Consider the following 19784-nt stretch of genomic DNA (forward strand, 5'->3'; position numbering starts at 1 on the left):
AAGTGGGGCCGTTCCCTTACAGGGAACAAGCACCACGAGATGCAGGATATGCATACGATGGAAGTCAACCCTCAATTTGATAACCCTATCGACTATATAACTTGTCGACATTAATGGGAGGTCTACTATTACTGTTATTGCACTTGGAACTAATTCTGATGCTCTTTAGCCCTTGCCCAGGCAGCCACGTTCAAGGCTGATATTAGAGCTGATAGCAACCGCGACGGCAAGGTTGATACCGAGGGCTTATCAGACTTGGGAAAAGGGAAAGAAACCGGGAGTGAAGAAGTCGGTGCTCTTTTCCTTCCCAATATTGGCGATACTTCCGACAGGTGCCGCGAGCTACATGAGGCTCAGCCTGCTGCCCTGGTGAAATGCAATGACGCTTCTGATGACATCCAGCGGGCATCTAAATACCTGGCTCCTCTACGGACAGTCCCTATTTCGTCTCTCGGCTCATCAGCAGTCGGCCGGATCTCAGTTTCGGATCCATTAGCCCGCAAGTGTGTCCGCATCTTTCATCGGAGCGCTGCACCGGAGTTTTCTCAGGAGCAAAAGGATGTCTTCGCAATTTTTTCTGAAGAGGAGCCAGACAATGAATGGACAATTGTTGACGAGAAGACAACCTTTTCTGCCACAGAGCTTGCCCAGGGGCTGCAGCTTGGAATCGACGCCCGCGGTCCTCGAGGTCACCTGGTGGCCGAGATTGATGATGATGGCAATTCTAAAACCGACAAGGTTCGCCCATGGGACGGACGAGTAACTGTTCAGTTTATCGTGACTGACGGGGAGACGAATTCTACCGACTCGGTCATGTTACGGGTCGCTCCGTTGGTTACGCAGACTACCTTGCAACGCGTTACAAAGATTTTCTATGATCTATCGGATGCAACAGAAGACAAAGACACATTTTGCTGGTATCGAAGCCAGCGCGAAGAAGGCCGGGATTGAGGAACCAGTCCAACAAACGTCTGCACCTAACGGCTTCATCCAAGACCTCTTCGAAACAATGCAAGCTAGCATTCCCGGACCAGAGGGCACAGTTATTAGCTTGCCTATTATTCTGCCAGCACCGATGGCACATGGCTTATATCACGTACCGCAGGCTGTGGCCCGCCAGATTCGTTCTACTGGAGTTGGTATGGTTACAGACGTACAGCCCCAAGGGTCAAACGAAGAGACGCTTGATGCCATGGGAAACTTGGAAACGATCCCGCCCTACGAGTTCAATGGCAAGAACTTCTCGGCGGGAAGAATAGTCATGGGTGCCAATCAGACGGCGGGGAGGGTGCCGTTATCATTGCCCTTTCTTCAGGCCCAGGAGATGCAGGATCCGCTGCTTATAGACACGACGTGGCTCGAGGTCCAGCATGTGGACGAGTTTCTCCAGTTCCTGCCGGCCAAGACATCCCAGACGTCTCGCAAATGGTGCGTCATGGTTAGTGATCCGCTGGCGACACTCGAGATCTTGCGAGGAGCCCAGGCCGAGGGCCACGGCAATGACACGTATATAACTCGGCCGGCTGGAAACAAGTACACCTTTAATACGGTGGACAATATCTTGGGCGACGGCTCATTTGCAAAGACAAACGAAGAGTGCGCGCGGCGCATTCAAGGGGTCCTTGACGTGCTCAAGGCCGAAACTGGCATCACGGAAGACGACATCTTTCGCGTTCCGGTGCTATACGACAGACCGAAGTTGAAATTTCCATCCAACGGAGACTTCCAGGTTCGCGCCGTATACCCCAACGCCATCAATGGCCTCGTCCTGAATGACTGGCTCTACGTGGCACCGAAGCAATGGGCCGTGGTTAACGCCACGGGTACAGACGTTATGCAGTATGCCGTGGAAATGGCGTATGGAAAGGCTGGCTACAAGGTCGACTTTGTAGACGACTGGGAACTTCACATGAGAATGGGAGACATTCATTGTGCTACAAATGTCTTTCGGGAACTACCGGGGCCTATGCCTGCGTAACGATGCGAAGTCACGAGAAAGGACGAATTGTCACACGTTGGGCCACGATGGTTACACAACGGCATCACTGGAACTACAGAGACCTTGGGCACGGGCTGTTTCTTTCATGTATATGATATAAAATGGGCTCCCCTCGCCCTTGAGGCTTGAGGAAACCAAGAACCTTTGACACTGCTTGAGATTATTCCTAGATTGAAGCCTTTGCCTCTAAACCCTCGTATCACGGGCCTTTATGAAACGAACTCACGAGCCTTTTTAGTATGTACGGGTGTTTTGGAGCTTCGACTTTACTTAGACGTGCCATGGGCGTGACCTGTCCATGCTATTGCCTGGGATTTCAAGTTTCCCACCGAGGCAGAGAAACTACTTTGGCGTATAAACCACTATTACTCGGCATCGCACTGTCCATGTCTAGTCTTGGCTGTTGATTATGAGACCAACTGGACAAAGTACATGCTTGTGTTTGGAGCAGGTGGTGGATAGTACTAGTCCTTGTTGTCCTTTTTTGCCAACGGTGATGCAGGCCACATCTCACCGAGGCGTTAAACGTACTGATGACGCTGATGGCTTTGAAGATGGCACGGAGCAATATTGTACCCTTGAGTGGTTATATACCAATCTAACACCTAACCTGTCACATACGACCACAGCCGCCAGTAATACTCACGATCCCGTCCGATCTCGTACGATAACCTGGCGAGCGCTGGATTAGTAGTTGGGTCGGTGACGACCAGCGAATACCCAGTGTTGTATGTTTTTTATCACATAAATTTTTTGCCTTTTTGATGCTGTCAATAATACCTACAACGTACGCTAGTACTATTTATTACCTTTTGCAAGATGGCGAATATTCTTAAGCCAGGGTCGCGTGCAGCGCTCTCTGCATGCAAAGGCCAACTCAACTAGTGACCATGGCCTTGTCCATACCGAGCTCAAGGTTGGCTGCACATGTGGTGTGCATGAACTGGGGTCAATGCCGACGGATAAAATACGAGGTTTGCGGCCTCAATTGCGCACAATTTTCACACAAATCTACAAAGTCTCTACGGCCTGATCCGAGTTTCAGCCAGTAGCCTCGATCTACGGAGTACCGCCTCGTCTCATCAATAGCTTGCCGCTCAATAACATGTTGAAATGGCACGCGTGGCATGGCTCTCTCGACTTGAGAGGTAAGTTGTAACCAGCAGCAAGATCAAAATGGGTACATGTACCTATTCATCTCTCGAGTCTCGACACTGTCGAGCCAGTCCAACACGCCGCCTCAGCACACTATTCTTGAACACCCGCCAGAGCATCGCAATCTACGTAACAGACATCTTCCCTAGACGTATAAAATGTCCTCAATCTGAGCATTGAAGGGGTTGGCAAGCGTGCGTCAACTACGCTTGGTAGACACCCGAGACGGCACGAGATGGTAGGCGGGCAAGACGGGACCGGCGTCTCCTTAACTCTCCAGCAATAACGAAGCGAGCATGAATCAGTACAAGTTGTCTCGATGGAATGGGCTTGATAAGAGCAAACAAACATGTTACTATCTAATTAATTTAAATCACGACAAACTGACTTTTTTTGGTCCTAGGGGCAGCCAGTTCGGAGAGGAACAGGCTCGATAGAAAAAACAAAAAAAAAAAAAAAAGACAGACGGGGCAAAACAAACAATAACCAGATTCCATAAAGATCCGTCTTCGGCCCATCCCGCGTGGTAGTTGGTTAAGCCATTCCGCGCATCTGGGAGCAGGTGCCTGTTCGGCTTCCCATAACTCACTCACTCAGGTGCCGTGATAATAATCATCCTTTTCTTCCGAAGAGCAGCAATTAAATCGGCATCCCGATTCTTTTCGTATGCCTGCCAGCAAATTTCCTGTCCATCCGAAATGCGCAACCGCTAGAGTCAGCGCCTAAAGTCTCTTCCTCTCCTGGTATTGCCCCAGGCGATGTTGGGATTCGCTTCGAATTCGATTCGAGATGGGTCTCTTGCTTGGAGAATGGGCGGGGGCACCGTCTTCTCTCTGCATTCTCGGATAAACCCGTCGACGTATTCGTCCAGTGTCATTCCCTTTGTCGGCTCAGGGGGAGTGTACCGCTCAACCTGCTGGGCCTTGACTAGACTGACGCGTAACCTCTCGCCCTGGGTACTTTCCATGTGATAGTTCTCTCCCTGGAAGGTTTTCTCGTCAATGACTTGAGCCTCGTATAGCTCCTTCCAGGCCTTCTGCGCATCTTGTTCGTTTGCGAAGAAGGCAGAGACAAGCTCCCGGCTGGGAATCAGGTAAATCACTTGTAGCCATTGATCTGCCTCTGATTGCATGAACAAATGGCGAAAAGCTGTGATCTGGATGTGGTTCACAACGTCCTCGGGAGTGGCTTTTGTGCCGGCAAGTTTGACATATGTGCCAATGCAGTCGTAGAAGTACATGCTGTCGTGCAAACCCCTGAGTTTGTCCTGCATGGCAGACTTTGATGCCAACGTGTCTATTGCACGACTGTTAGTACAAAACTTTTCATTGGAAGAATATGCCACCTACATTCTTGAGACATTGCGTGAGATTTGGACCGACAACAAACTAGGGATTCTGAGATAGGGGTTTGGTTTGTCGTCTGATGTTGACTTTGTACACAAGTCTGGCGGCAATAGGACTTTGGGCGGGCTTTTGAAAGGGGCGAAACGGTACAGTCTCTGACTTTCGATGAGATGAAGCTCTGTCTTTCTCATCTACAAGCTGGGGATGAGAGACGCTATATATACTCTATTGATCCTCACTTGATATGAACAAAATACCCAGTACTTCTAATACACAGAAGGTGAACAAGAGGATCTGGCGCAAATACATATCCAAAGCACATGACGGACTGGCCCTGTGCAGTATGCACTGACACAGAGCACCCTTACTTACTCGAATTTGGAGTCACGGGAACAGGAATCCGATATGGAATATCTGGAAGCTGTCAAGGCATGAACCAGTTCGACGTTGGGCACTCGACGCCGGGACATTGAAGCAGCCTTGAATCTTGGTTGAGCTACGATTGCATTGAACACGCGCAACTAGACTCAACACTCACAGGTAGAGATCAAACCGTTTGTGCCCTTGGGTTGTGCCGAATCTCAAAGCCGTCTTTGTGTACGGGGGAGGAGGGCGAGCCATATCCCCAGCTCTTTGTGTGTTCTCAACCCGCAACCAGACTCTGTTCTTGCCTTGTCCCTCTTGTGAAGTTCTGAGCAGTCTTGCATAGTCACTACCCGGGAGACCTTTTGGCCTCCAGTTAGAATGTTATGAATACTGGTCCATGCGGACAAATGCATTCCCGTCTCGGCCCGGTTTGGCTTCACCGAAGAGAGCATCGATCACGGCTCTAAGCCTGCCTCAGCTGAGATCAAAGAAGACGACCATGTTCCAACATTGAAAACAAAGCCATGGAGTCTGAACTGTAAGCTGTGAAATGCTCATGTCAAGGAATAAAAAAGAGCAAGAATACAGCAACCACTTACAACAATACGCAAACCAGCAATCAGACAAAGGCACCAAGACGGAAACAGGAACAGATCAGCGCCAAACCCATGGCCCCTCTGCAACAGTATTCTCATTTGGGTCATTGATAAGCGCAACATGGCACGCTCCACGTTGACGCTTATTAGCGCCCTCCGGCTTCCATGTTTCCACGCCCTCAATGTTGCGGGGTTGTCAACTCATCACCAATAGACGCGCCTCTTGTGGTTCGAACCCCCCAGCAGAGCCAAGCTCACGGGCTGTGATAAGTCGGACGCCAAGCTGCTAGAACTAGCCCCTTTACAAGCAGCATATCGCCGCCAATGAAATCAGCGCCATCGCAGCGTCTCGGACAGGCGGATGGGCAGACCATGTCGATGATGATGGATTCGATGAGTTACGATAGTTACCAGACTAATGTTACGGATTCATTAGCGCAAAGAATGAAAATCACCAGCACTACAAGAAGCGCCCCTTCCCCTACTCTCGCGCTTGGCTTGATCGTGTACAACATCATCACTTTCACACCACCATCTCTCCGCAATCAACTTGTAGACTAAAGCCAACATGACCTGGCAAGACCTCGCCGCCAACAAAAAGGCCCATGTATCGGATGCTATTCCCCCGGAATGGCGGCTGAAGACAACCCCCTCGACCGACTCGGTCATGTCTGTCCCCAAAGAAAGCGGCATCCTCACTGACCAAGAGCTGGCCATCACCGAGTCGTCCGCTGCAGACCTTGTGAAGGACTTGGCATCTGGGAAATTGTCCTCTGTGGCCGTCACAACTGCCTTTTGCAAACGGGCTGCCTTGGCCCATCAGCTAGTGAGTAAAAGTTGCAGTGACCATTCCCTTCTTCACTGGTTCCAATGTCCTTACCATTGTTAGGTCAACTGTCTGCACGACTTCCTCCCTGCATTCGCGCTGGCCAGAGCGAGGTACTGTGATGAATACCTCGACAAACACAAGAAACCCATAGGTCCACTGCACGGGCTGCCCATCTCTTTGAAAGACCAGGCCCGGATCAAAGTAGGTAGCTTCGAAGTCTGCCCTTGAGCCGGGGTTAACTTACAAAAAATGCTAGGGATTTGAAACAACCATGGGATATGCCGGATGGATCGGCAAAATCGACCAACACAACTCTGTTCTCGTAGACCTACTCGACAAGGCTGGAGCCGTCTTCTATGTCAAGACGAGTGTGCCACAGAGCTTGATGGTCTGTGAAACAATAAACAACGTCTTTGGCCGCACTCTGAATCCAAGGAATAAGAACTGGTCGTCTGGAGGAAGCTCCGGTGGCGAGGGCGCCATCATTGGTTTCCGCGGCAGCGTCATCGGTGTTGGCACCGACATTGGTAAGCTTGACTTGTGATTATTTACCCCCAAAACTCTCTGACTCGGTATTAGGAGGTTCCATCAGGACTCCAGCGGCCTTCAACTTCCTATATGGCCTTCGCCCCAGCCACGGGCGGCTGCCATATGCCAGGATGGCGAACAGCATGGAGGGCCAAGAGACGATTCATAGCGTATGCGGGCCTCTTGCGCACTCCGTTGGGGATTTGCGGCTATTCACAACGGCTGTTCTTGAGCAGCAGCCGTGGAACTTTGACTCCAAGGTTGTCCCTATGCCGTGGCGACAGGGTGAAGCAGATGCTGTCAAGGCAAAGGTTTCGGCCGGGGGCCTGACGTTGGGATATTATTCCTGCGACGGAAATGTGTGTCTTGACTGAGATTCAGCAACATATCACTGGTACTGCCGTCGAGACTAACTCGGCGTCACTAGGTGCTTCCACACCCTCCTGTTCTCCGGGCCGTCCAAACAGTCGTGGACAAGCTCAAAGGCGCCGGCCACGCCGTCCTCCCTTGGGAGCCATACAAGCATCCCTATGCGGTAGACCTGGCCAACCGTGTCTACGCATCAGATGGTGGCGCCGTAAGACAGTCGATCCAGTTCCCATCCATCTATCCAAGCCATCAATACGTTAACTGCTTACCTAGGACATCCATTCCGCACTTAAACTCTCAGGCGAGCCGGCGATCCCCAATATCAACGACCTCGTCAACCCCAGCTTGGAGAAGCTAGACATCAACGAAGTTTGGCAATGCCAGTTAGACAAGTGGAACTACCAAATGGAATATCTCGCCGCGATTCGCGATTTTGAAGCCAAGACAGGACGGGAGCTAGATGCCATCATTGCGCCCGTCACAGCCACCGCAGCAATTCTTCATAATCAATTCAAATATTACGGTTACGCCACAGTAATCAATGTACTCGATTTCACGAGTGTGGTGGTTCCGGTCACATTTGCTGACAAGAACATCGATGTCAAAACGGCTGGCTTTACTCCCTTGACCGATTTGGATGCAACTGTTCAAGAAGGATGTGAGTTTCTTTTTCTTTTTGGATCCGAAGTGAAGTATCATCGTTCTGACTCTTTTTTTCAAGATGACCTAGAAGCCTACCATGGCGCGCCGGCCGCTGTGCAGATCATTGGGCGACGTTTTACCGAGGAGAGAGTCATGGCTATTGCGGAGGAGATTGGCCGACTGCTGCATTCATGAATGTGTCGAAATTGGATCGATCGACGATGACTCGTAGTTTAGCAATGCAGAGGCATGAAAGCCAGTCATCATCGTATGAGTTATTCAAAATAGTAGTGTCAGCATACTTGGTAATAGTATCATTTATACCCGAAGGTCAGCATATGCCTGGCTACGTTGTGCGCCACCAACCCTAGGTGTAGATCACTCAGGGGCCGCAGTGGCTTTAAAAGATGCTGAAGTCAGATCTTGTGCATAAGATGGCGGGGCTGATGTCAGCGCCGTTGAAAGGCGGCGTATGCAGCACCAGAGCCGAAAATGGACACGGAATATTGGGAACTCAATTTCTCTGAGGCTTAACCCAGCATACCTGTGACTTAGGAGCTGCTAGTGTCGGCTGCCCCTGACGATCTGCAAAAAGTTGGTGTCGAAATACTAGGTAGTCAAGAGGAGCCCTCGCCCACGAGGTGTGCCGGCCGTACTAGAAGGTGTGTTCTATTCTTGGAACAACAAACGGGGGCCAGTTTGAGGCTATGGCAGCAGCACAGGCGAGATCTGGCTTGTGGGGGAACTGAGACCTGGACCAGGCTCAACCCACGAACTGATAGGATTGACGGGAATGACAGTACAACAATGCGTGCAAGAAGTGGCAGGGCGGTTTGCTGTGCTTGAGCCTTTTTCTCAACATTGCCGAGAAACAATGTTGTAGCCAGGGGCCAATGCTGCAAGGGAAACGGGTGGTGTGCATTGGCATCCGAAGGTGAATACGAAGAATGACGTTGTGCGTGAAACAAGGCTGAGTGAACTTGTCCTGGATTTCGGAGACGGTAGTCATTGTGGTACTACATTAAACATGACGATCACAGGGTATCGAATCGGAATAACACCGTGGCTGTTTTCTCTGGGTCGTACGGCAGTTGTGCTTGCAGAATCGTGTTTTGGCTGCTGGACGACATTGTCATTACGTGATCTGTCCCCCGTACAAGAGTATCGGGAAGACAAAAGGTTCAGAATTGTCTGGGCAATGACGATACATTTAGGTCGGCCCGGGCTTTCATAACTATACTGGTTAGCTTCTCTGGTACTGGCGGTCTATGTATGTATGTTGAACTTCGATGCCTTGACTATGGAGAAACTGCAGTCAAGGAGACATTGACACAGCGATGGCGGTGGAGATTGGAGCGCAGCAAACACAGGAAGGATGGCTGCCACGAGGCGACAAAACTAGCCTTCTCGTGTTGCCGCACTGCAGTCAGGGTCTTGAAAAGAGGGTCCATCCGGAAGAAACTAGAGAGATCGTTGTGCGGGAGCTGCAGGCTGGTACATGGCGACAGAGGCTCGACGTTGCGGTTGCCATGACGAGGGCAACGGGCAACAAGGCTTGAAGGGCGTGAACTAGACCGTCCATGGACCCTAACAAGGGCCATCCCAAACGGGGTCCCTGAGCATGGGTCATTGATAGCCTGGCCTGGCCCGTCTCTCCAGCCTCGCAACCTTTGTTGAGGGAGAAGGGTCTTGAGGGGTGTCACTCCGGAATTGGTGGCAACTGGACAACCCTTGCGCTATGATGTAGCTGGGAGGTTTAGTGGCAGTTTGAAGTTCGTACTGGAGTTGAGATGAGATGAGTTGCATGTTGCGAGATGCATCAATGAGCCTCGCTCTCGTCTCAGGTAGGCCCCAGACCAAAAAGAAGTATTGGAAATAGAGCAAAGATGCAACATTGAAAGAGGGATGATTGTTAGACGATAATAGCACAAGCGTTTGGCGGCAAGGGCCATGGCAAAACTTCGCCTGGTGCAGCAGCGAGGGAAAGTGCGATGGTTGTTGGGCCAGCGAGGGCAGATGGGATCAGATGATTGGGCCTAGCTATGGGGCCAGGTCCGCTGCGATCAGCCTTCAGGGGGCAGGTTGCCTTTGGGAGGACCAGACCAAACAAGGCCGGCATAATGATCTGCGAAACAAAGCAGCAATGCAGCATACAACTCACATAACATGCACATATGCAAGTGCTGTGAGTCACTGAATCCTTAAACTACAGGCGTATGCGTATTTCTAAAGTTGCCCGGCTGACGTTGCGGTTGCTGTGTTCCAAAATATCCAGAGCAGAGTGGGCTGAGGTACGGAGTAAGAAGCCCGTCAACCCAGCCGAGTTAAGGTTTTTAAAAGCTAACTTTTTTTTAGAGTGCTAATGTGTGCTGACTGCCGCGCTGTGCCACCGTTGAGCATCCAAAACGCAAATTATGTCTGGTCAAGTACTAAACAAACCAGCCCAGCTCAAATGTCAACATCAGCTGGCTTCGCCCTCAAACAATATCCTCCTTGTTGAATGGAGTAACTCCTCCGTGCCAACCCCCGTTTGTGACGTCGTGACGCCCCCGGCCCCCTACGACAGCAGACCTTGCTCGTCATGCTCGTTCACTCGTATTAATCCGTCGTCGCTACTCTGTGCTTTCTTTAGCCTCGCCCTCTGGACCCTCCTGCCTCCGAATTTCCCCACTTGCTGAAGCTGAGCCCCAAGCCTCAAACCAGTGGGCCTTCTTGGGCCTCTCTCGCTTGGGCTCAAGCTGCTCCTTTTCCTTGGCTCGTTGGTTCGTTGGCTGGCATTGATTGATTGAGAGTCGAGGGTCGCCCCCTGGCGCCGCCATACATCATCCGGCTCCCCACCCTTCACCCTTCACCTTTCACCTGTACTTAAGCCAAACAGCTCCCTCCTGGACCATTTTCAAAACATCCATTCATCTCTCGCTATTCCTCATTTGCCGTCTAGAACCTCTCGATCTGCTTTGCCTTCATCTCGTATTCCCATCTACCATAGCATTATAATATCATCTGAGGGCAAGGAATCTTCATCATGTGGTAAGCTTTCGTCGCTGTTGCTGTGCCCCGCCTTGGCTCTGGTCGCCAGCAAGTCTGCCCAGAGTCTGCAATTATTCCCAGTTGCGGTTTGCTTGCATCCCATTGCTGCCGCGGAATCTGTCAATGGGGCGCAGTTTGAATGCTAACAGCTTCTCCCCCCAAAACAGTGGCATCTTTGGATACATCAACTATCTGGTGGAGAAGGACCGCAAGTTCATTCTCGATACCTTGATCAACGGTAAGTGGCTGATGCGCGGCTCCGGATCAAAACACAACGCCAGAAAGGCTGACATCAACCTTCCATTCCCCGAATAACAGGCCTCTCCCGTCTCGAGTACCGAGGATATGACTCTGCCGGTTTAGCAGTCGACGGAGACAAGAAGAACGAGGTCTACGCCTTCAAAGAGGTTGGCAAGGTTGCTAAGCTCAAGGCTCTTATTGACGAGTCCAATGTCGACCTCACCAAGATCTTCGATTCACATGCCGGTATCGCTCATACTCGATGGGCTACCCACGGTCCTCCGTCGACAGTCAATTGCCATCCTCACCGGTAAGCCTTTGTTCGACCCAGCCCTTTCCTTTGGGCATGTCCTTGTCATCACATTCTGCCTGTTTCCGGTAGCACAGCTTCCCCACCTCACCTACAAGACAACCCATTGGCTGACCTCACCGCTCCTTCACCATAGTTCGGACCCTACCTGGGAATTCAGCATCGTTCACAATGGCATCATTACCAACTACAAGGAGCTTAAGACGCTTCTGATTGCTAAGGGCTTCAAGTTCGAAACAGAGACCGACACGGAATGCATTGCCAAGCTCACCAAGTATATTTACGACCAACACCCTCAAATTGGCTTCACAGACTTGGCCAAGGCTGTCATATCGGAGCTTGAGGGAGCTTATGGCTTGTTGATCAAGTCCGTCCACTACCCACATGAGGTCATTGCCGCCCGCAAGGGTTCGCCGCTTGTTATTGGCGTCAAGACTCAGCGACGCATGAAGGTCGACTTTGTTGATGTCGAGTACGCTGATGACAACACTCCTCTCCCCGCAGAGGCCGCGTCTCAGAACGTTGCCCTGAAGAAGAATGCCACCGACTTCCTCTCTCCTTCCAACAGCTTGCTTGGAGCTCCCGACAAGTCTCTTCTGCACCGCTCACAGTCCCGTGCCTTTATGACCGACGATGGCATGCCCATGCCCACTGAGTTCTTCCTCTCGTCCGATCCTTCGGCCATTGTGGAACATACCAAGAAGGTCTTGTATCTTGAGGACGATGACATTGCTCACATCCATGAGGGTTCCCTCAACATTCATCGTCTGAAGAAGGCCGACGGTAGCTCCAACGTCCGTGCTATTCAGACTCTTGAGCTTGAGCTCCAGGAGATCATGAAGGGCAAGTTTGACCACTACATGCAGAAGGAGATCTTCGAGCAGCCCGAGTCCGTCGTCAACACCATGCGTGGCCGTCTCGACATCAATGCCAAGACTGTCACTCTGGGCGGATTGAGGTCGTACATTTCAACTATTCGCCGCTCCCGAAGAATTATATTCATTGCCTGTGGCACCAGCTACCACTCCTGCATGGCCGTCCGCGGTATTTTTGAAGAGCTTGCTGAGATCCCCATCTCCGTGGAATTGGCTTCCGACTTCCTCGATAGAGAGGCCCCTGTATTCCGTGACGACACTTGCGTGTTTGTCTCACAGTCCGGTGAAACCGCCGATTCGCTGATGGCTTTGCGTTACTGCTTGGAGCGTGGCGCTTTGACGGTTGGTATTGTCAATGTTGTCGGCTCCTCCATCTCTCTTCTTACCCACTGCGGTGTCCACGTCAACGCCGGCCCCGAGATCGGTGTTGCCTCCACCAAGGCCTACACCTCTCAGTTCATTGCCATGGTCATGTTCGCTTTGTCCCTGAGCGAGGACCGGGCTTCCAAGAAAGAGCGTCGCGAGGAAATCATGCAAGGTCTCGCCAATGTGTCCAGCCAGATCAAGACCATTTTGGAATTGGACAAGCCCATCAAGGAGATGTGTGAGAAGGTTTTCAGGAACCAAAAGTCCCTTCTCCTTCTTGGTCGCGGTAGCCAGTTCTCTACTGCTCTCGAAGGTGCGCTCAAGATCAAGGAAATTTCCTACCTGCACTGTGAGGCTGTTATGTCTGGTGAACTAAAGCACGGTGTGTTGGCCTTGGTCGATGCCAATATGCCCATCATTATGATCCTCACTCGTGATGAGATTTTCAAGAAGTCTCTCAATGCCTATCAGCAAGGTAAGACACTGCCCCGTTATTCGCCCTGACTTGAGAGGGTGCCGTTCAATCGTTGATGTTTTGAATCACGCTAACTGGAATTTACAGTCATTGCACGTGAAGGCAAACCCATCATCCTTTGCAACCCTGACGATCCCGAGTTTAAGAACTCGGAAGCTCAGAAAATTGAGATCCCTAAGACTGTTGATTGCCTTCAAGGACTTCTCAACGTCATTCCCTTGCAGCTGATTGCTTACTGGCTGGCTGTTCTTGAGGGTCTCAATGTTGATTTCCCTCGCAACCTGGCCAAGTCTGTTACTGTCGAGTAGACAATAAACAAACGATGGACGTCAATTCGTGTATTGGCCATACTAATGTGTCTCGCTGGCGTGTCACCATTGTTCAGGCTGGGTGTTTGAGGCGCGCTTGGCAAACGGTACTTGTTGTTTCCTGCTCTTGGAGCGACTTTGGCAAGAAGTTGCAGCTGCATGGTCTCCGCAGCGATATTGGATGGATTATGGGAGTTATGTCTTTCTTTTGTTGTCATGGACGACTAGCGATTTGGCTGCAGAAATGTACACTGCACATTTGATAATGAAAGCGTCTGGTATGGATAATAAACCAGGCACTGTGTGTTAGACGGGTGAGGAATGCGCACTTGCAAGGTTTCAATGTTAGAAACCTGGTTTTATGAACACTTGGCAAATAAAAAATAAAAGCGAATTTTATATCACGAGAGAGTCCTAGAGTGCTTCACGTTTGCTTGCGACGAGGAAGTGCTAGGTTGTAACAGATGAATAATGAGACTTGTATATTGGTACAGGGTTCTATGCTCTAATGTAGCTCCATCGACGGTGTTGGCATGGGAAGCTCGGTTGTCTCGGAGACTAAAGAAGATCTCGGATTCCTTGACAACCCTAGCCTTCATAAACAGCTAGAACGAGGATTCCTCAACCGAGAACATATAATAATGATGGGGTTCGTCCCTTAAGACAGCTTGCCTGCATCGAGCCTGATAATGCACTCCTCGAATGTTGCACTCAAACGGTCTGTGTTCCATATCCCCTGATCCTCTCAGCAAACGCCCAGCTCTGATCCTCCAGCTTCTGATTCTCCTTGAGCTCCACACCGTCCTTGGTAACAATAGCCAGTGAGTAACTGTCCAGACTTCTGGCATCTCTGTAGAATAGAACCTTCATGCACTCCTTGATGATATCCACAGCTTCCTCGCGAGTCAGCTTTGCCGCGGACTCCTCGTCAGGAGCGTAACGTCGCATCACTGGCTGAGCGAGCATGGCACCGAACCCTGTAGCAAGGCTGGGTGCAGAATACGTTGTTCCGAGCAAATCTGCCGCAGCGAGGAACGGAGCACCCTTGTCGTCGAGGCCTGCTACGAGGAGGTGGTTCCACAGAGGGTCGAACTTGGAGCGTCGGCGGTAGAGGAGCTTGGAGAGGTAGCGGTGCAAATTGGAGGCGTTGAGCCGCGCCGAGTCGGGAGAGTCGTAGGCCTCGGTGAGGGCGAGATCGGTTAGGTGGCGGTCAAGGTACTGCATGTCCGAGATGTCGCCGCTGAAGCCAACGACTGAGGCATCGGCAAAGGGGCGGAGACGTTTGACGTCGGTGAAGCGGGCGAGGGAGCCGTACGATGCTGGAGACTGTTAGTTTGCATTTTCGGCTTTCAAGAAGGGGGCTCCTGCATGGCAGGCTGAAAAGAAGGAAGGGGATGAGGGTGCGCTTCGAGAGGGCAAAACTAACCCAGGTTGTCGGCTGCAATGACGACACCGTCTTTGAACTTGATGGCAATGACGGACGTTCCCGTGACGATAGGCTGCTGGGTGTGTGCCGTAGGGCCATTGCTGTTCATGAATGAGGCGTCGTATGCACCGTAAATGTCATCTCTGGGCTATTTGAGGGTCAGTTCGCCGCTTGGGTGTTGAAAATGAGTAGAGGGAACTACGTACCCTGCCCCATGCTTGCGGTCGGTGATCCATGGTTGGTGATGTGAGGAGGTAAAGATAAAGTGGAAATAAAAGAGCTGAGTTTGAGTGCGCGGGAGAAGGTGCTCGATTGATGTACGAGCGACGAGGGCTGGCGATTGAGATGTGGGATATGTTGTCGATGGATGGAGTTCGATGATGTGAGCCGTGGTTGACTGCTGCTCTCTGACTGATGCTGTCGCGCGTCCTGCGGGAGCCTACCGGCCATGAGGCCCTGTTGGAGCTAAGGGTGTTACGTAATCGGGTAAGAGAATTTGATTGGCTTGAAAGCAGATGAGAGCTTAATCAGTACCTTGTACCAGACAGCCGCAATGCGTCCCCGCCCTATCGCAAGTAGTGGGTACTAGATTAGCCAGCTGCCTGCATCGGCATGGCTGAGCTTCAGGAGCTCCTCGTTCCTGGAACAACTGGAACAAGGGTAAGTGGATAGCCAGAGCGGAGGGGGACATGCGACTGCCGCATGCAATCCCAGCCCTCGTCTATTTCATCCAAACGCCCATCGTCCAACGCTCCTCTGCTCTCTGTCTGTCTCGTGCCCAAACGCACACGCCGCGAGTTGCCCCATCTCCGAATTGACAGCAATCTGTAATTCATCGCGAGCTCGTCAATTCACAACGTGCACAAGCTACCGACTTATACGCCATCTCAACCAAATCAAATAAACAACAATGCTGACAGCAATCGGGAGGGCTGCCGCCCGCAGAGTCCTGCTCCCCAGCAGAACAGCCGCATCAAAACATGCGACACAACTACCCCATGGATCCGTGGCTTACCGCCTCCCCAATGCCTTGACTCTACTTGTCGCCGCCCGGCCCATGACGGTGTCGGCGTGGATGCGCTCGCCGGCCAAGACCTCTGGCAGCAAGACGAAGAGAACCAGCACAGCTACGAAGGAGAAGAAGACAAAGAAGACGACGACTAAGAAGGCCTCTGCAGCCAAGAAAAAGACTAAGAAGGCCGCTGCACCAAAAAGAAAGACCAAAAAGGTGCTGACTCCTGAGGAGAAGGAGAAGGCGGATCTGAGGGAGCTGAAGAAGATGGCGTTGTTGAAGAGACCGACCCAATTACCCGAGTCGGCGTGGGCCGTCTATGTGACGAACAATATTGGTGCTGGGGAGGGCAAAGTGACAGAGAGGATCAAGGAGGTTTCTAGTAGATTTGCTGGGCTGTCGGAGTCGGAGAAGGAGGTATGTTGCGCTCTTGTTCATTGGTGCTTCTACAATTGGTTGAACCCGTCTGCGGGAAATCAGTCGCGGCACCTTGTGGGAGGCAAGACATAGACATTCATTAGAGGTGCTAACAGGCGCAGGGCCTTAAATCTACCGCTCAATCCAACCACGATGCCAACAAAAACACCCGCCAGCAGTGGGTCGAGTCACACCCCGTGGAGGCTATCTACATAGCCAACATTGCTAGACGCCGCATCGCCCGCAAGACCAACAAGTCGCGCCTCTACCTAATTCATGATGAGCGCCTGCCCAAGCGTGCTCGCAGTGCCTATGCGCTGTTCATCAAGTCCCGCTACTCCCAGGTCAACAGCCAATCTGGCAGTAGCACGGCACAGGATACGTTCCGTGCTATGAGTGAGGAGTGGCGGTCCATGTCGGAGTCGGAGAAGCAGCCGTTCGAGGAGGCGGCGGCCTCGGAGGCGGAGAAGTCAGCGGCGCTCTTCAAGGAGTTGAAGGAGAAGGCTAGGGTGTATTTGAAAGCCCAGGGAGGTGTTGCTAGGCACGTGCCTTCTGTGAGAGGATGAGATGCTGAAGCAATGGAACAAGTTGGCCATGCTTCAATGCTGCTGTCCAATCAGACCATGTGCGATATCTGTTGGCAGTCTAATGGAGAATAGAAGCAGAAGAATATATAGTAGATGCTTGGTTTAGCTTCCGGCCAAGACGAGGTTGTGTCTAGCCTCGTGGCGCCGTTGCCGATTTTCTTTTGTCACGTTGGGTTTCATGAGTTATTGTCTGTTTACTGTACATTAGCAAGGATAAATGCCATGTTTACTAAACTGCAAGCGCAAATCATCTGGTCCGGAGGCTCGTTTCAACCCGTCCAATTCACTCGTCGTTTCTTACATTGCTAAACTCCCATGTATTTATATACATAAATCAACGCTATTGAATGCTCCTCCAATGCTAGGCGGTAACCCAAGGCAGACCTGTCCAACCAACACCACGCTATGCATCCAGTAACAAGGCTCCACAAAAAAAGCAATTACTTTTTAGCAACCCCTTCTACTTCCAAAACAACTTCTCCTTCGGAATCAAACCACCGCGCCCCCGTGGTCTTGATCTCCCTCCCACTAGCAAGATACATGAGCAGATAAATATGTTTCGCCACATGTCCCCAACAATAAAAACGCATCCAATCATGCATTTTGTCCCGTTTACACCATACCCCCCACCCAGCGAGTCCGCTCCTCAAGTAATTCGTTAGAAACACCCACGTATCAAGTCGAGTCTGGTCGGACCACGACGTGCAGTCTACCAGCCAGTAGCCCCTCTCAAAGGGGTCAACTTGGCGGGCTGATATCGGCTTATAGCGAGTGGAAAGGTCGCGGGAGAGTTTGTCGAGTTTAGGCGACACGAGCGAGGTGGGGTCCAGATTGACTATTGACGTTTCTGGAGAAGGGGGCCTGATGTCTAGTGTGTGGGAGATGAGCTCTATAGCGGAGAGGTCTGAGGAGCGGATTGGGCCGGTGTCCGATGTACTGCGAGCGAGGGGTACGTCTGTTTGGGGCGCGGTGGTAGCGGTGACGATAGCCTTGGTGCTTTTGGTTGGGGGTGGTGCGGATTCGGCACGGGGAGAGGACACGAAGCTGTTGGAAATGTGGGTGATGTCGAGAGCGTCGTCTTCTTGGAGGGGACGTTTGTGAAGACCGGCTGGGAGATGGGGTGTGACGGGAATAATATCGGGTTTGGGATAGGTTGGGGCCTCGTTGTCGGAGGGGATAGGTATCGACGAGGGGATGTTGATGAGGTCAAGGCTGCTTCTTGGTGAAGCGGCTCTGGCGTGATCCTTGGGCGAGGGAGGGCTTGATGAGGGCGTCTTTTGGAGATAGCGCTGCAGGACTCGAGTTGGCGTGACGTTGATGATGCCGGCGTCGGGAAGCGGATATGAGTCGCTTATTTGGCTGGGCGGCGGATTCCACGACGACGGCGAAGGAGTCGCGATTTGGGGCCTTCTTTGTAAGGAGGAGCGTGTATTTGCGCGTAGTGGCGGCGAAGCCCGATTATCTATTGCGCTCTGGAAGCTGAGGTCTTGGGATTCTGGACAGAAGGCTTCTTCCACAGTCGGCGTCACGTAGTCCTGACTGGACTCCGGGGGCGGTCCTGGCAACGGGTGTAAATCACGATGGCGCTGGTTGAGTGAAGGTGTTTGCGGTGTGCTTGCTGGGCAAGGCAGAAGTGTTGCGGGCGCGATAATATCGACTCTGCTTCCGGGCTGGAAAGCGAGATATGCCCGCGCGAGGTGTCTGTACGTGTCGTCATCGGAGACTTTGCTCGGCGAGGTTACGTGCACGAGGATCTCGACGTCGTGAGGTTCCATGGTGTGGCGGTCAAGGTTGCGGATTGTGTTGAAACGGTGGTCATGGCGAAGATGGGCAACTACGTAGTATATGCGCTGGTGTTGAAAGCGAGGTTGGAGCTAAGGTGAATGTAGTATACATGTGTAACTACAGATATTCACGAGCTGGTAGAACAAAAGAGCGCGGGGCGGTGGAGGTTTGTGGCTCGAGGGGAAGCCGAGGGCTGCCTAGAGGCGGTGATGAAGACAAGTGGACCTGTTTCTCAGGATTTGAAGTCTTGCCGAAGCAGGTTATTGCTCCCATGTTGGAGGGCGTTGTCGAATTAACGCGTAGATGCCAGTTTATGGGCAGCTGTACGGATTGAGTGATTTGACGTCGTGAGTCGCGCCGGATCTGAGACCTGGACGCTGGATGTGGTGGAGAAGGTGCGAACGTGTACCGAGTACTTGGGTACCTATACTTGAGCATGTTCTCGAGCATGTACTCCAACTTGTCCTTGTACTTGCTCAGTGTTCCAAAACTATGCCATTACACTCCGTATGGTGACAACTTGAGCAAAAAATCCACAAGCTGTGCACGGCAGCCCAGCCAGCTTAAACACCTTCGTGCCCAATTTAGAACAAGGCGTCAATACATCCAAGCTTGTGCGACCTGCCCAACATGCAAGTGCTCAACTGCTCGCTAATCTAGGCACGGATTCCCCACCTCTGCTTACATCGTGCAGATCCTCAACATCGAAGCCAAAGCCAACTCGAACCTCAACCACCAAACAACCGAGCAGCATCTATATTGCGCACGATTTGTCGTTGAAACGGCTCTCGAACTGTCACCAACATCCGCCTCTCCAACCTACGAGCCATTCCCCGTCGGCCATTACGCCCTTCACATGTTCCCTTTCAGTCTATATTCCATCATGTGACGCTTCACATACATACCTAGGTACTTGGCAAATCACACCTGCCCACGGATGTCCATCAGTCTATCAATCTCGCCTCCACCTCAAGCTCGTCAACCTCCAATACTACGGAAACTTTTCAGAGGAATACATCAAGATCATCCCCAAGGCCCAAGTATACATACACATACACCACCACAACCGACACTCAAAATTACAGCTAAAATACTAACAGGTCACATCACATGCAAGTTTCCT

General features: G+C 51.6%; 7 protein-coding genes across 7 annotated transcripts; 4 read left to right on the forward strand and 3 right to left on the reverse strand.

Annotated features, from left to right (window-relative positions):
- Positions 1-113: 113 nt before the first annotated feature.
- On the forward strand, positions 114-1978 carry MAA_07199 (arginine deiminase type-3; the record flags this gene model as incomplete). The annotated part of the gene is made up of 3 exons (XM_007825197.1): positions 114-120; positions 170-738; positions 896-1978. 3 exons carry the CDS (start codon positions 114-116, stop codon positions 1976-1978), a joined length of 1659 nt encoding a protein of 552 aa, XP_007823388.1.
- A 1891-nt stretch (positions 1979-3869) lies between these two features.
- On the reverse strand, positions 3870-4427 carry MAA_07200 (uncharacterized protein; the record flags this gene model as incomplete). The annotated part of the gene is made up of 1 exon (XM_007825198.1): positions 3870-4427. The coding sequence occupies one exon, from the start codon at positions 4425-4427 to the stop codon at positions 3870-3872; it is 558 nt and encodes a 185-aa protein (XP_007823389.1).
- Positions 4428-6030: 1603 nt separating this feature from the next.
- MAA_07201 (acetamidase-A) lies at positions 6031-8025 on the forward strand (the record flags this gene model as incomplete). The annotated part of the gene is made up of 7 exons (XM_007825199.2): positions 6031-6288; positions 6352-6492; positions 6548-6818; positions 6871-7178; positions 7247-7396; positions 7462-7846; positions 7910-8025. 7 exons carry the CDS (start codon positions 6031-6033, stop codon positions 8023-8025), a joined length of 1629 nt encoding a protein of 542 aa, XP_007823390.2.
- A 2958-nt stretch (positions 8026-10983) lies between these two features.
- On the forward strand, positions 10984-13434 carry MAA_07202 (glucosamine-fructose-6-phosphate aminotransferase; the record flags this gene model as incomplete). Its single annotated transcript, XM_007825200.2, has 4 exons — positions 10984-11098; positions 11179-11410; positions 11547-13126; positions 13214-13434. 4 exons carry the CDS (start codon positions 10984-10986, stop codon positions 13432-13434), a joined length of 2148 nt encoding a protein of 715 aa, XP_007823391.2.
- Positions 13435-14145: 711 nt separating this feature from the next.
- MAA_07203 (Proteasome endopeptidase complex, beta subunit) lies at positions 14146-15096 on the reverse strand (the record flags this gene model as incomplete). The annotated part of the gene is made up of 3 exons (XM_007825201.1): positions 14146-14753; positions 14861-15008; positions 15067-15096. The coding sequence occupies 3 exons, from the start codon at positions 15094-15096 to the stop codon at positions 14146-14148; spliced, it is 786 nt and encodes a 261-aa protein (XP_007823392.1).
- Positions 15097-15770: 674 nt separating this feature from the next.
- On the forward strand, positions 15771-16855 carry MAA_07204 (High mobility group, HMG1/HMG2; the record flags this gene model as incomplete). The annotated part of the gene is made up of 2 exons (XM_007825202.1): positions 15771-16289; positions 16412-16855. 2 exons carry the CDS (start codon positions 15771-15773, stop codon positions 16853-16855), a joined length of 963 nt encoding a protein of 320 aa, XP_007823393.1.
- A 461-nt stretch (positions 16856-17316) lies between these two features.
- Positions 17317-18651, reverse strand: MAA_07205 (uncharacterized protein; the record flags this gene model as incomplete). The annotated part of the gene is made up of 1 exon (XM_007825203.2): positions 17317-18651. The coding sequence occupies one exon, from the start codon at positions 18649-18651 to the stop codon at positions 17317-17319; it is 1335 nt and encodes a 444-aa protein (XP_007823394.2).
- Between the last annotated feature and the right edge of the window lie 1133 nt (positions 18652-19784).

Source organism: Metarhizium robertsii, assembly GCF_000187425.2.
Source record: "Metarhizium robertsii ARSEF 23 chromosome Unknown MAA_Scf_5, whole genome shotgun sequence".
Taxonomy (NCBI): domain Eukaryota; kingdom Fungi; phylum Ascomycota; class Sordariomycetes; order Hypocreales; family Clavicipitaceae; genus Metarhizium; species Metarhizium robertsii.